This window comes from Acartia tonsa, chromosome 1 (assembly GCF_053477335.1).
Source record: "Acartia tonsa isolate MP-2025a chromosome 1, ASM5347733v1, whole genome shotgun sequence".
In the NCBI taxonomy this organism is placed as follows: Eukaryota; Metazoa; Arthropoda; class Copepoda; order Calanoida; family Acartiidae; genus Acartia; species Acartia tonsa.
In genome coordinates, this window is record NC_137260.1 from 58700780 (window position 1) to 58716046 (window position 15267).

A 15267-nucleotide genomic window follows, 5' to 3' on the forward strand; every position below is an offset into this window, starting at 1 on the left:
TGACATTTTGTAACCTTACGTCTAATAAATCAAATCTACCAAATGTCAAAATTGTCTTTTTTTTAATTGGCTGAAAGATAAATTTATTATTCATCGTCTTATCCCTTTATTACTGGGTTCAATGCACTATAATTGGATATCTATATTTGTGCTCAATATTACACGGAGACATCCATATCAAACCAGGAGGCATTTGGTTCATTATTAATAACTTGTGTCGACACCATATAAAAATTATAAAAAGTGGCTGACATGGTCTAACACAATATTGAGATATTTGAGTTGACAAATACTACTCTATTCCTATATCTACCACTAGCGGCTACGCCCTTAGAATTTAGAGGCTCTGTATTCTTGGGAGCAAAGAAAGGCTAGAAAAAGCTTAAAAACGTTCAAAAGCTTAAATCTCAAAAAATAGCCTCAAACCATCAATGGAAATGTGATAATCTTGTTTAAAAAACAAACCTCAATCGGTTCAGTAGTTATTGGGATCTTAAGCTACAGACCAAAAATAGCTTACTACTTTATATAAAAGGATAGAATGGTAATTTCATTATTGTTATATCCTTGTGTTGATATAATAACAGAGCATAAGTTTGACATGGATGTTGATAAAATTATCTGCAACCATGGCGTAAAAACTTACTGCAGTACATATGAATTAGCCATGCCCAATACATTTTTTAATTTTAAGTGTCTTGTTTCCCTCAAAGTGCCTAGTCGAGCACCCATTCCTTTTTAAAAATAAGTTGGGTTTCAAAAAGCTAGTTAGAGGCCCGAAGGAACAGATCTATAATATAGATGTATATACAGACAACTACCTCCCTTCCTTTTTCAAAGACCTCTTTCGTCTGTTTCTAAATTATTTTCTGCTATTTGGCTGTATTAATATCAGCGACACCATTGATTGATTTTCAATGACCCAACAGAAAGGTTGCACAAGGTTGATGCGATGAGGAGATACAGTTATTTAACCATTTCTCCCTCTAGTGTTTTACTCTAATCTCTAATGGGCTAGGAATAAAGAAAAAAAAACAATCCAACCCCACCTCCCCCCCCCCCACACACTATTAATTATTCTAGTTATTTAATAACATAAGGAAGGGGCGGTATATTATAATGGACCTGCCCACCCCCACTGGTAAAAAAATGCATCTTAATGTTCAACAATCGGCACATATTTTTTATTCATCTAAACATCATATCTTTTTATTTATGCAGATTTGTTAATAACAATAAAACACCGTGTATTGGACTTTTTAATAAACTGTGTTGATCACTCTATAAATTGAATTAAATACGAAATTTTTTTAAAGGTACAGGGCAAGTAAATTGTACCAACATATTTACATTTATGTACTACATCAAAGCATTGTACACTGCAACAATCAAATATGCACTCAATATGCTTAATTTATTAATAGCAGAGGCGGCTCTACTTTTCATTTTCAATAACCAGGAAATATTAATTCTGGACTGGACATGCTTTTAACAGGGAAAATTTAAAACAAGTACAAACTTGTACGAAACTGTACTTCCCCAATGATGATATACAAAATTACCCATTACAAGATTGAAACGTTTGGACTGTTATTTAATGAACAATCAAAAAAAATTCAGTAAAAAGTCACCAAAGTTGTTAATCCAACGAATAAGAAAGCGTTATTATAAAACTATGGGGACTAGTGTAATAAACTGGCCAATGTCTCATCCCTCCTTTCATAAACCATCTGTCAACCCTTAAACTAGTTGAGAAGCTTCTCTACTAAAAATTTCATTTTAAAAGTTAACTTTTTATGGATTCAAATTTAGCAAAAATTGAACATTTGAAAGGAGGAAAAATACTGAATACTAAATACATAGAAATATTTAAAAAGTTGACGCATTTTTGTGCGTAGAATATTATTCTGCATCTGCAGTGCAACTCAACATTTCATTTTTATGTAGCAAAGCTACTATATAATTAGGGTCTGTCCGTCCTTTTCTGGAATGATAATCGAAAGATATTTAAACATAAAAAGTATGAAATCAAATGAGCCTTTCAATAAAAAGTATTTAAAAATTTACATTTTACTACCTCCCACCCCCCTCCCCCCTCCACTTTTTCAATGATCTTTTTCGTTTGTTGCAAATTATTTTGTGCTACTAGGCAGTGTTAATTTTTCCGACACTATTGGTTGATTTTCAGAGACCCAATTGAGAGTCGGCACAAGGTCCTTAGGATGGGGACAAACAGTTATTTAACCCATTTGCCCTCTAGTGTTTTACTCTAATGCTTTTTGTTGTCAGAAATATTCTTTGCTTGCTGTTGTTATACCACTTGTGGACATAAATGTCCTTGTTGCATAAAGTATATATTGATATGCCATATTCGTTTTCTGAGCATTTCATTAATTTCCATACATTAATTAAGATATTAAAGTATTAAAAAACGGCTCCGGCTCCGGACTAGATAAATAAAGAGATTTCTTATAAATTATAATTTGGTAACTATGTTTTGTCATGTGCAAATGCCCCTATTACGTTTTTCAAGTAAATTTTTATCAAAAATTAATCTTTTAAAACCTTCAAAAGTAAAAAATAGACGTGGGAAAGAAACATGTCCAGTGTAACTTAAATTATAATACACCACTTTCTTCCATCAATCATAGGCAGAAGGTCAATCCAATCCCTGTTGGTCTTAGTAGCATTAGTTTACCTGTGGTATAGTTTCCGGATGATCGTCAACACTGTAGGTTAATTCACCATCATCATACAGTACAAACCAGCGACGTTGCCATCTTTTGGTCCTAAAATAGAAAATAATATTTTAGAATATTAATATGAAAGTAGCTGGATGATTGTTTCTCTGTCTTTAAACGTACAGCTAATTACAAAGCAGGACGCCTTTTTTACCTTTGAGTATGTTTATTATGTAGAGGTTAGACTTCTGGGGGGTTGTATTGACAAAAAACACCCCTCAAGTTGTTTGTATTACATCCCCCACCCCCAATCGATTTTAATTTAAGAAAGCTGTCAAAACCCAGTCCACTGCTGTTCTATAGTAAAAGTCTGTCTGTCTGTATAAACTAAAAGATCTCGTTAATCGCTGTCTTAAAAACAAACCTTTTCATAATTATGTGACATGCCAAAAATGTAATAATATCCTTTACAGAATGATCGAATATAGAAAAAGAAAAAGTTAAAATAAATGAATAAATACTATATAAAAAACTTTTATGAATGGTTTAAATTCAAGCGCAGGCACAAACATACACACACACACACACACACACACATACGCACATACACACACAAACACACACACCTTGTAAAAAGAAATGGTGAAAATAACAAGAAAGTGATAATACATTGCCAAATACAAACAAAAATAAAAAATATCAATTGAATGTTTTCTGGAAAGTTTATCCAATTTAAACTCGTTGTTTAGGAGATTTTAGGAGCAAGAAAAATGATAGTCTTCCTGTTACTTTGTTTTTAGGCATAAATTAAAAAAATAACCCTAAAAATTAAATCAAGCTACTTACAGAATCTTAAATCTTATAAAGCATAAAAAGTTTAGATAAAAATCAGAAAATGTTATTTTTAGAGGAGCTTTAAAGCATTTAAAGTAAAAAAAGTGTGTATATAAAAAATGATGGGAAGGGCTGGGCGTTAGTATTAGTGGTATACAATATACATAAACTAAACAGATGACAATTTTTGCATTCTCTTCAAAGACGTCCTTTCCATACAATAGATGTAAAGAATAGATGCACACTAGGAGAGCAACCTATAGAAGCTGTAGCCTTATGAAGATGAGAATAATTTCTTAAGGTAGTAAATATATGGATAATGGACAAGAATTTAGAAGCTCTTTACAGTGCCTATAAAAAAATGACGTCATACAATGCAATTGACAAATGATAGGCCAATACACCGATTAAATTACCAATGGCAGTCCAGTACACATTTTCATTGACCAATGCTAGGCCAGTATGGCGTCATTTTTTGTAGGCACTATAAAAAGCGTCGGGACATTGTTCAGGGAGTAAACATTTTTTTACCGGAACCCTCCCTCTATTTTTGTTAACTTTATTGTTCATACAAAACCTTGACAAATGACAAATCTCTTTTTTTCTTCTCATACACATTACACGAAGAAAAATAACAAGAATGACAACATCTATAAAAGCAAAGCTTAATAAATCAGACAGTTGGAACATCAAGAGAGGGAGGAGACATTTGAATGTTTATTACACTAGTCCCCAAAGTTTTATGATAACGTTTTCTTGTTCATCGGCTTAACAACTTTGGGGATTTTTATTGAATTTTGATTGGTTGGTTCATTAAGCTGACCTTCCATGCGTGTCATCCACTTATAGGGTTTATTTGTATATCATCATTGGAGGGTTGTACATCGATCTTAAGATCCCTTCGGAATATTTAAAGTTGTTTTGTTATTATTTGTAGCATTTAGAATTCTGAACCAATATTCTATAATAATCTAACTATTTCTTATTGTACCTAATTATTATAGGAATCCTTCATACAAGACAACGCTAGTTAATTTCATTTGATTTAGTAAAAGACCAGAGCTATACACTACTGATAAACCTACACTTTGTGCAGAAAATTTTCGCATTTAAAAAAAGAAATAGCAAAGCAGAAAAAAGGGAGGAATAAAAAGGAGGAGGAATGACTTGGCAGGGTGGCGGTAGTTGCGGCAGTACAGTGGGTGGCTGTGTCATATCAAAGGATTTTTTCTATACATTTTCTAGTTTCAGGGTCACATCATTTATTTGGAAAATGTTATATTGTACAATAAAAAGCATTAAATGTCATAAATAATGGATTTTTAGCACAAGTTAGCAGAAATTTACATTTATTATTGCTGAACAAAGACAATTATATCCATTAGTAGCGCAGTATCAACAATAAATGCAGATAAAAATAGTATACTTGTTAAATTGATCATGTTAAAAAATGTCCACATATTCAGTAAATGTAAACTTTAAAAAATAACACAAGCAGAAATAATTACAGCTATTTGTTACTTAGATTTTTTTAACTTAGCATTTCATATGCAATAGAAGAATATGTAAGGGGGGCGTAAAAACACACTTTAATTAAAGAGTATCTGCGCTCCAAAAAAGCATAAACAATGTTAATTAATATCTTTACATGACATGAAGTGTTTACCTATCAATATTCATAATATTTATATTTGTTTATTTGTTTATTTATAATATCAAATACATTTTTAAGGTTTCTTAATAACAACATAAAAAAAACATGATATTTTCATAAATTTGTAATCTCACATGCATTCTGTATTAAAGCGTTTAAGGAAAATCCTTATAATAAAGTAACAGGATGTGTGTCTGTTTGACTGTCTGTACTCGCAAATCGCTAAATCAATCTGGTTCTCCTTAACAGGGCAACTTCTCATAGGTCCCGGGTAAGGTTTATAACTATTTTGGGTGAGGGTACCACCACCCTTCCCAGAAAAATTGACAACAATTTTCAAAAATTAAAAAATGCCGCCCTTTGGATATGTTTTGCAATTAGCTAAAAACATTACTAACACCATCTATTTGCGAAAAAATATTTTTGGTAATTAGCTGATTTTAAAAAATATGGAAAAGAAACAATTGTAAGTGTCCCTGGAGGCCTCTAGGGGCGTAGCCGCTAGTGGAGAATATTGCAATGGGATTATTCTTTTCCCTAATTTCGTCAAGCTACCAAAGGCATACTTTTGTATATCCCTGTACCTTGTAATATCTAGTATTATCATAATTTTAAAATTTTGCAATAGTCTGCAAATTTACAAATATACTTTGTACCTTGCTTTTATAAAAGTAAAAAAGAATTTTATTGCACAACTTTTGTCTGGGTCGAGTGACTTCGCATTGTTGGGTATCATTTTGCTTTATGTGGACTAAGTTTAAGCGTTGTTACATGCCTGACATAGCAGCGAATGTACTAATCTTAAAATTTTTAATATTCTCATTTTTTTTTAAAAGCAAACATGAAATACATAGCAATAGAGAGGGTTAATACTGGGTCCCTGAAAAGTGAAAATGATTTAGCAGGAAAATTTCTTAGTTCTTTATTGTTTGCCCCCGGCGTAAGGCCCCGCTATTGTCTTCATTCAACTTGACACAACACAACAAATTCAAGGAGTGCGTGCATTGCCGCAAATAAACCTTTTTATGTTATCGCAAATTAGGCTTTTACTGCTTTAACATAGTTTTGATAGTAGAGATCCTACTCAATACCTTAGGCATGTACTTGAATTCGTCCGACAAGTCTTACAGTTGCAAAAAATGACTATAGCTGATTTTAACAAAATATGATTTCCTTACATTTAACTGATCTTACAATAATGACATATTATTTAACTTATTGTAAATACATTCGAAATATTGTTTATCAGTCTTTTTATGAATTACTAATAATTGGTTTTTTTTAATGTGGAATTAGTCGTTATATGTAAACTTTTTAATGCTTATTCATATAATGATTATATAATGAAAAAAGGATTGTGTTGAAACGAATGCACATCCAAATTCAAAACAATGGATTGCACACAGAAAGAGAACTAGTTTTTTTTCTTCATAGACTTCTTTAATTTCTCAATTTTCAAGTAGGATTAAGCAATATGGTAGTGGTCAAGTTAGAACAATATCAATTTCTTAACCCCTTCTTTTTTTTGGCTCTTTCATCAATGTAATGCAATAGACTTTTTCCTTTATTCGTTTATCATTACATGAAATAAAGATAACTTAAAAGTGGTTAAAAAATGGGCCAGAAAATGGCCGCAGTTACTACAGCTGCTGCCTGAACAATTTGGCCCGAAGCAGCAGCCGTTAGTATGACAATATTCGCAACCAAACAAGCACTATTCTATTCTTGACAATTTAAAGCCAAAGCTAAACCAACCAATCAAAATAGACGGCTTCATATTAAATTTTTCTACAATATATTCTTTCAAAGATAATTTACAATTTGTATTTTGATTATTTATGTATTGACTTTACACCTGTCAAAAATAAAAATACTCCTTTTTTCTGTGCTACTCATGTAAATAATTGACCTTGTTATTTTAAGCTCTAATGCATTTTAGAAAATGTGTACAGTCCACAAGAAATTCGCATTTTAAGTACTTAAAAACATTACACAACCCAGCAAGCAAGGGGGTTGGATGTAATCTTTTCATTGAATCAGAATGATTTAGCACATTTACAGTGTGATTTAGCAAGAAGACAGTTATCCAAATTCTAAATTGAAAAGGGATGGGCTGCAATATTCTCAATCTAGTCACATGGCCTTTACTTAGTTCACTGCATTACTAAATCTTTTTTCGTCTATTTATGTTTTTTAAAATTGAAGCTTTTCTATGAATAAGATAGTCTATGCATCCAGATTATCAAAATAGACCTATGACAGAATCGTTCTATTCTTATGAAATAATACATTAAAATTGTGTAATTTTTCTTATAATGGTTTGCTAAGATTATTAAGATTTTATATTTTTAAACATCAATGATTTTCTGAAATATAAAGGATTTATCAAATTTTAATAATTGCGATGCATTGCAAAGAATTAAAATTTGCAAAATTTTAGTAAAATTGATTGTCAAAAAAAACAAGAATAACAACATACAATGTTGGGAAAACGTTCTAAAATATTTTTAAAAATATTAAATGATAAAGAAAGATAATTTTCTAAAGCAGAAGCGTACAGGGTGTTGTAAAAATCCCTACTACTTGCATTATTTTGCTGAAGGGAGCTTTTAAATTTTCAACGCGCTTCGCGCATCCTACTGTGAATTTCATGTGCTATTATAACTTGTTCAAAGTCAAAATTAAATTAAATCGTTAAAACTTAGTTTTTGTCAAACGTTTTAAATTTAATTCAATACAAAAAAATAATTGTAGAAATTCAAGAAATATCTAGAAAAAAATATTAGGACTTGGCAGTCACAAGAAAGCCGCAAAAAAAAACTTTTTAATTAACTGGTTGCCATTTAAGAAGCAACTTTGACATCCAGCTAATAAAACATCAATTTTCCTGCGATTTATATGGGGCCTTAACACGGCTGCTGAGCCCTAGAAACAATGCATGTGTGTGTGAGTGTGTGTGTGAGTGTGTGTGTGTGTGTGTACAAGTTATAATTTTGTTATTTTCTACAATAAAAAAAAACATAAATGTTTTGTTAAAGTTGCCTCTACAGCCTGTTGACCTTGTACAAGGATAATAAACTCACTTTAATCAGTTGGGCGGGTGAAAACATGACACTTTTCATAATAGATGTCCTATACAAGAATCTAAAGAGATTAGACAATGGCCGATAAATTGATGTACGTCCTCTAGGCTTATACACAAATTTACCCCTTCTGTAGAATATACAAGTAGTGTTTAGACACTAAACTTAATAAATCAACCAATCAAAATTCATAAAAAGTCCCCAAAACTGTTAAGCCAACAAATAAGAAAACGTAAATATAAAACTTTGGGGACTAGTATAATAAACAGTCCATTGTCCCCTCTCTCGCTTTAAAAGATGACCATTTTTAGAACCTAGTAAAAGTGTCTGGCTCAGATTATGACGTCAAAAAAATTAACTAATGAGAGGCCACTATAAATATTACCATTGGTCAAATACAGTGTATACTGGCCTTTTATTAGTTAATTTTTTTGACGTCATAATCTGAGTCAGACACTTTTACAAAGTTCCCTTTTTTACATAGATTTCATGATAGACCCTTGTTACTTAAAGAAACCAAAATTACTAAAAATACAACAACAACAAAAAAGTTATTTTATTTGAAAATTTTTAAATAAAATTACAGGAAATCTCCATTTTTTCCAATTTTAAACAAAAATACCCCTTCTGTGTATCAAATTATTGGTTAAAATTTTGACACTTTTGAAATCAACATATCAAAAATCAATAAAATTCCCAAAGTTTTTTTGCTAACGAATAAGATAACGTGGTTTAAAAATGAGCCATGTGACGTTATAAAAATGAGGGATTATCCATCTCTATTTTAGGGGGTTTCTTTCCCACTTCTCCTCTAATCTCCCTCATTTTATTACGTCACGTCGGTACCAGTCTAATGTCCCCTTCCATCCTGATGAAAAAGTAATAATAACAAAATAGACCAGGAGAAAAAAGTAATCTTTGATTATAATTTCAAGAGAGGAGTAATATAATCATCCTTCCAACTTTTCTTCCATTCAACTTTCAAGCAAATGACAAAATTAACAAATTGCACTTAACTTCCATTGTGTTACACATACACACACACACATACACACACACACATACACACACACACATACACACACACACACACACACACACACACACACTCACACACACACAAACACACACACACACACACACACACACACACACACAAACACACACACCTACTTAATTATTACTAAGAATAACATTAACAATAACAATTATATTCATAAGTGGTGCAGCAATAATCAGAAAGAGAGGGGACAATGGGCTGTTTATTACACTAGTCCCCAAAGTCCTATAATATCGTTTTCTATTCATTGGCTTAACAACTTCTTTAGGGACGTTAGTGAATTTTGATTGGTTGGTTAATTAAGTTGAGTGTTTAAACGTTTCAACCACTAATTTGATCTACAGAAGGGATAATTTTGTGTATCATAATTGAAGTTGTACATCAATTTGATCCCTAAAATAAACTTAATTTTTGATGTTTTCAGTCTGCATTAGTTGTACAAAAATACATCAAATTTGAAAGTAGCTACGCTACTAATCAAGGATGACAACATCCATAAAAACGAAGCTCTGAAACGTAAGGACAAATGAACATTAACACTTGAGTAGAGTGTCAGAACTGAATAATCAGAATATAAATGTATTAAAGTCGAACGAAACAAAATTATGAGTAGATCTGTTGAAAAACTGCTTAAATAAAAGATATTGTTTTAGGACATACTTACATTTTGATGACTTGATTATAGAGATGCTTCGCTTATAACAATGTATTTTGTTGTCCTAGGAATCAGTATTCCAAAAATCAGACCAATAGGATAATTTCATTACATAAAAATTTGTTGTTAAAAAGTTAAAAAGCAACATGTTTAAAATGGACTATCTGGTAGAGTTGCTTCTAACTCGTACCTAACTACCACAGGAATCATCATGAAATGTTTTAAATCGATAGGACAATTCTAACATGTCTAAAGTAACAAAAAAAAGCTATCCTTTACGGACGGACGGACGTACGTACGGACCGACCCTAATTATAGAAAAGCTTCGCTTTAAAAAAAACACATACATGTACACAATAAACACTTAACTAACATGTAGAAAAGCAATAAAGATTATTCGTGCTAAATTGACCATTAACTGGGGGGGCTTATAAAAAAACTAACAAGCCAATCTGTTATCTACAAAATTACTTTCACGATTGAACGGTAATATTTTCTCCCTACTGTTAAGAAATTTTAAGTAATTGGAATTACAAAGGTAGGAAAGTAATATAAATATTAGCTCAGATATGACAAACTAGAACTTCGCCATGGCCTATAGAGGCTTTGCCACAAGAAGTAATTTAAAAAAAAACAAAAAATTAAGTGCCTCTGGTGCTGCCACCACCACATTTTAAATTAACTGCCTAAAAATTTGGGGGAGGGGTTATTTTTGGGGGGTTGGGGGTGTCCTACGCCCAAAGAAAATAGCCTAAAACCACCACAGTAACAGTAGGTATATTCCCTGAAGAGTTGAATCCAATTGGTTCAGTAGTTACCAAGATCTTTACGGACGGACAGACAGATAGACGGACGGACAGACATCAGGCTACTTTGTATTATAGATAAAAAAATATTTTTATGACATTATTATTCAATTGATTTTAAGATTTTTATATTTATATTTTCTTAAATCACTTAACAAATAAGGTATTTATATTAAGTTCATTGGGCTAATAAAGAATATCCAGGATGGAAGGGTACATTGGATGTAAATTATACTTGACACCAAAGATTTCTAAATAACTACTCTCGTCCAATTGCTTAAAAACGTTGGGGACTTTATTCTAAATTCTAAACAAATCAGCCTAAACTTTTTCGTCAATAATTCTAATCCACAGAGAAGAGGTAATTTTGATATTTTTTTTATTTTGATTAATTAATTTCTTACAATGTTTCATGCTTATTAAATTAATTAATTATGTACCTTAATACTTTTATAATATAATTGTATAACATTCAAAATAATTACTGATGAATGATATAAAATTGTTTATGTTATAAATTGATTGATTCAAGTTAACAAAAACAGCCGCATAATAAATGAATGTGCCTTTAAATCCGCAAATCATCGCATTCAAATAGTGTTTAATTTTCGCAAAATGGCAAAATAGCAAATAAATAAGTGACAATGGGGGAGGCAGGTTGCAGTGCAGGTTGTGCTAAAATTCCGCAAAGGTGTGAGTTTTAAGGCTTAAAAAAAGTAGTATAACGATAAAATTTATGTTAACTTGAAGAGAAAAAACTTGTCTAAAGTTCTTTTCAATAAGGAATACACATATTTAGTGAATATTATCATTCTACTACTGTTTTTAAGCCTTAAAACTCACACCTTTATGGAATTTTAGCACAATCTACCTCCCACTTTAAAATTATTAAAGTGAAACAAAGAGACAAGGCAGTTTGGGCGTTTTTTTATGATTTAATATTATAATATGGATGTGCGGAAGCGAATACACACCAAATAAATCAATGATAAGAATTTTAATTGTTTTAAAATGTAAACAAAGTTTCTTTATTCGTGGAAACTTAATTAGCCATTCATTAACTGTTTATTTTACTATTTTGTTTTATTTTTATCCAAAATTTTATTAGTTATTCTAGATACTATAAAAGAGGTTGAAACATATTTATATCAATCCATTAGCAGAAATTCTTAATTTAGTGCGAATCACTTTTGCCAGTGCAAGAATGATGTTTTTTTTTCTTAAAACTAATTGGTAAGTTCTATTACATAAATATATTTCTAAATAAATAGACAAAAAAGATAAAAAGATAACTTTTGATTTAACTCTTTTAATGGAAATGTCCCCTTGATCCTTTTTTATTTAAGTAACTGACATGATATAATCAAATAAAATGGTTAACACAAAAATGTCTAAAATTATATATTTTTCAAGAAGCTAAGCTGGAAGGCTTTAAAACTGAGGCAGCCAATCCATCAATCACGCCTGACATCCCTTGTCTAAAAATACAGTGTGTGTGTGAGTGTGTGTGTGTGTGTGTGTGTGTGTGTGTGTGTGAGTGTGTGTGTGTGTGTATGTGTGAGTATGGGTTTAAAGCTTTAAAATCGTGAATTATTGCCAAAGGGGAAAATGTTTATGGGGAATATTTGGCTCTGAATGTGTGTCTGTCCAAAAAAAGAATAAATTTTCTCCTTCGTTTTCAAGGATAACAAATCAAATGTATTCAATGCTCACATGTAGCTTTGATGCCTTATCAAACCAGAAATCATCATGTCGAATTATAATTACAAATTTATAGAATAGTCACATTTTTGTCCTACGTAGTGTTATCATGTGAAAATCGGTATATGGTAGACATTGATCTCTAGTAGTAATCTTTAATCTTAATTAAATTGTCATTATCATTTTTTAATAAAAAAAATTTGTCGACAATCAAATTGCATGTTTACACAATTATTCCAAGTATCATAAAATCTCATTTTAATTTAGTTATTTACTATGTAAAAGAAAGGATAAAAAATATCTTTTTTTTGACAAAATAAAATTTATTTCAGAAATTGTATTTCAAAAATTATTTCTCTGTATAAAAAAGCCTACCAATGCAGTTAACGCTCTGTCAGTGCGAATTAAAAATGCAAACTATCATATTTTTTACTCCATAGAGAAAAAAGGACACTTATTCAGATTTTAAAAGATTTAGGAAAATGTAAGATAAAAATTTTCTCCGTCAATTCGTATGTGTCAATTTTGGTAGCCAGTAAATATTGGCGAGAAGAAAGAAATGTAAATCAATATTTCATTGTCCTTTCCCTTTAATTGACAATTACAAAAATAAAAAAATCTACTTAAATTTGTGAATTTGATTTAATATACTTATTGGCAATTTTTATGCCTTAAAAATAGAAAAAAAATTTAATTTTTACCTTTAAAACTAATATATATAAATATACAATGTAAATTTAAGTTAACGATCATGTCAAGAATATGAAAATTCGTTAGATCTGAAGGCAAAAATCCCTAAAATTAAACCTAAGTAATAAGTAAATAAATCTATTTCAGAGGTATTTCTAAAGAAAATCTACAATAATCTTTACGTGACGACTTAATTTCATAAATAATTAGAATATGAAAACCATAACCAACAAACTTTCTAAAGCAACATTTTAATTAATTATCAAAATGTAAATGAAATAATTCTTCGGTCAGTGGTTTGAATTTTAATAAGCCAAAAACAATCAAAATATAATTTAAATTTTAATTTAAAGCTCCAAAACTTATTAAAAATTGTAAAATTCTATTTGACAGTCAGATTTCTTATTCTAATATCTATTTTTTATTATATTAAATTTTAAAAATAATCTCGATAATTAAGATTAATAAAGATTTGAAATGATTAGAATTGATATACATTGCCTAGATTAATTTAGAAAAAAAGAGAGATAGGGCTAAAAATGTAATGTTCGCCTGAGGGGGGAAATTAAAGGTTTATCGTGAGAGTGAACCTTCAATTCCGTATAAAAACACAAATGTTTCAAAATAAATAATAGAAAAAGAGTGTGTTTAATCTTTACAAAAACTGTCATTATTTTGTCGACTGTGTAGTATTAAAGTGACTAGCATAATATCGATATGGACTTGTTAAAATTAAAGTTGTATTATTATTTTGTTTTCTTATTTGGCAATTAATAAAAGTAATCATGACTAACACATAAATAATTGGATCATGGAAAGAAAACGAAGTAGTGGATTTCATCGTATTTTCACAGTACCTTTTGATAGATTTTTTAGGTTAGATTAGGTAAATATTCGTGATTGCCTATAGGGTTATGAAATTGGCCCTGCAGGGTTAGAGCCCCAAGCAGGGGCTTGAAATATGGGGAAAGCTACTGTGGAAATACGACGAAACCCACTTCTTCGTTTTCTTTCCATGATCCAAATAATTTATATGATAACTACACGAAATTTGGCATTTATTATGCGGTTCTGATGACTGGATTATGCATAAATGCGCGGAATTGAATGCTCACCCATCAAGAGAGGTATATACTGAGGGATGGTTGGGAGCAATAAATAGATAGATACTCAACACTGACCATCAATTTGGTCCAGATACAGGGTTGTATATTTTTTTTATTCAAATTAAAAATAGGGTTATCAAAAAACTTATAAATTTTAAGTTTATCTTATTTATTGAAAAACATGTTTGATCATTTAAAAAAGAAATACAAGCCCTGTAATTTTAAGTGCAAGTCTTCTATCTATGAGTTCTGTGTGTGAGTGTGTGTGTGTTACTATACATATACAACTCCAGTGCCCAATATAAGTTCACATTTTACCTGTTGATAGGATTAGAGAAATCCCAATCAGGGGCCACAAACAGATATCCACACTTGGATATCTTCCTGCTGGCCTTGTTCAGCTCTATGGCCGAGGCGGAGTGGTCCTCCTTCAGCCGGAAACAGTTGGAACATTTGCTTTTATTGAATATGTTCGGTGAGAACTTGCGACAGTCTTGATTTGACATTTTTAACTTTTTTTTATATGTCACAAGATGTTTACTCCTTATATTTACACATAAAACACAGTCATACGGTCTTGTCGACTTTTAACACTTTTAAATATACAATTATAAATCACAAAATATAAATATAACACAGTATGTTCACAGTGGCCCCTGCAGGGCTGTGTTGTAGGCACAGTGTGCCGGGGAGCGTGACAGGGCTCCGCTCATGTCTCGCATATCTCCCTACTACTACTGAGCTGAAAAACCTTAGCGCATGCACACACACACACACAAACACGGCCGTACGCACTGACTAACACAGACGCACACACACACACACAAACACAAGTGCATACACTCAAACAAATACTACATTGGAACGAACTTACAATTAGCCAGGGCTGTTTTTTTTTTATTTTTAAATATTTTTTCTGTAGAAATAAGATTTTGAAATAAACAAAAACTTGATTTGATATTGTTTGGAATAAATTGGGAAGATTGGGAGGAAGATT

General features: G+C 30.9%; 1 protein-coding gene across 1 annotated transcript in view; it reads right to left on the reverse strand.

Moving 5' to 3' along the window:
• osp (myosin phosphatase Rho interacting protein outspread) overlaps window positions 1-15009 on the reverse strand; it is an 89860-nt gene extending 74851 nt beyond the window's left edge. Inside the window, exons 1-2 of the mRNA XM_080167476.1 lie at window positions 14589-15009; window positions 2699-2789 (exon numbers count right to left, since the gene is read on the reverse strand). Coding sequence (XP_080023602.1) covers window positions 2699-2789; window positions 14589-14776 — 279 coding nt within the window. The 5' untranslated portion in view covers window positions 14777-15009. The remainder of the gene's footprint in view (window positions 1-2698; window positions 2790-14588) is intronic.
• Between the last annotated feature and the right edge of the window lie 258 nt (window positions 15010-15267).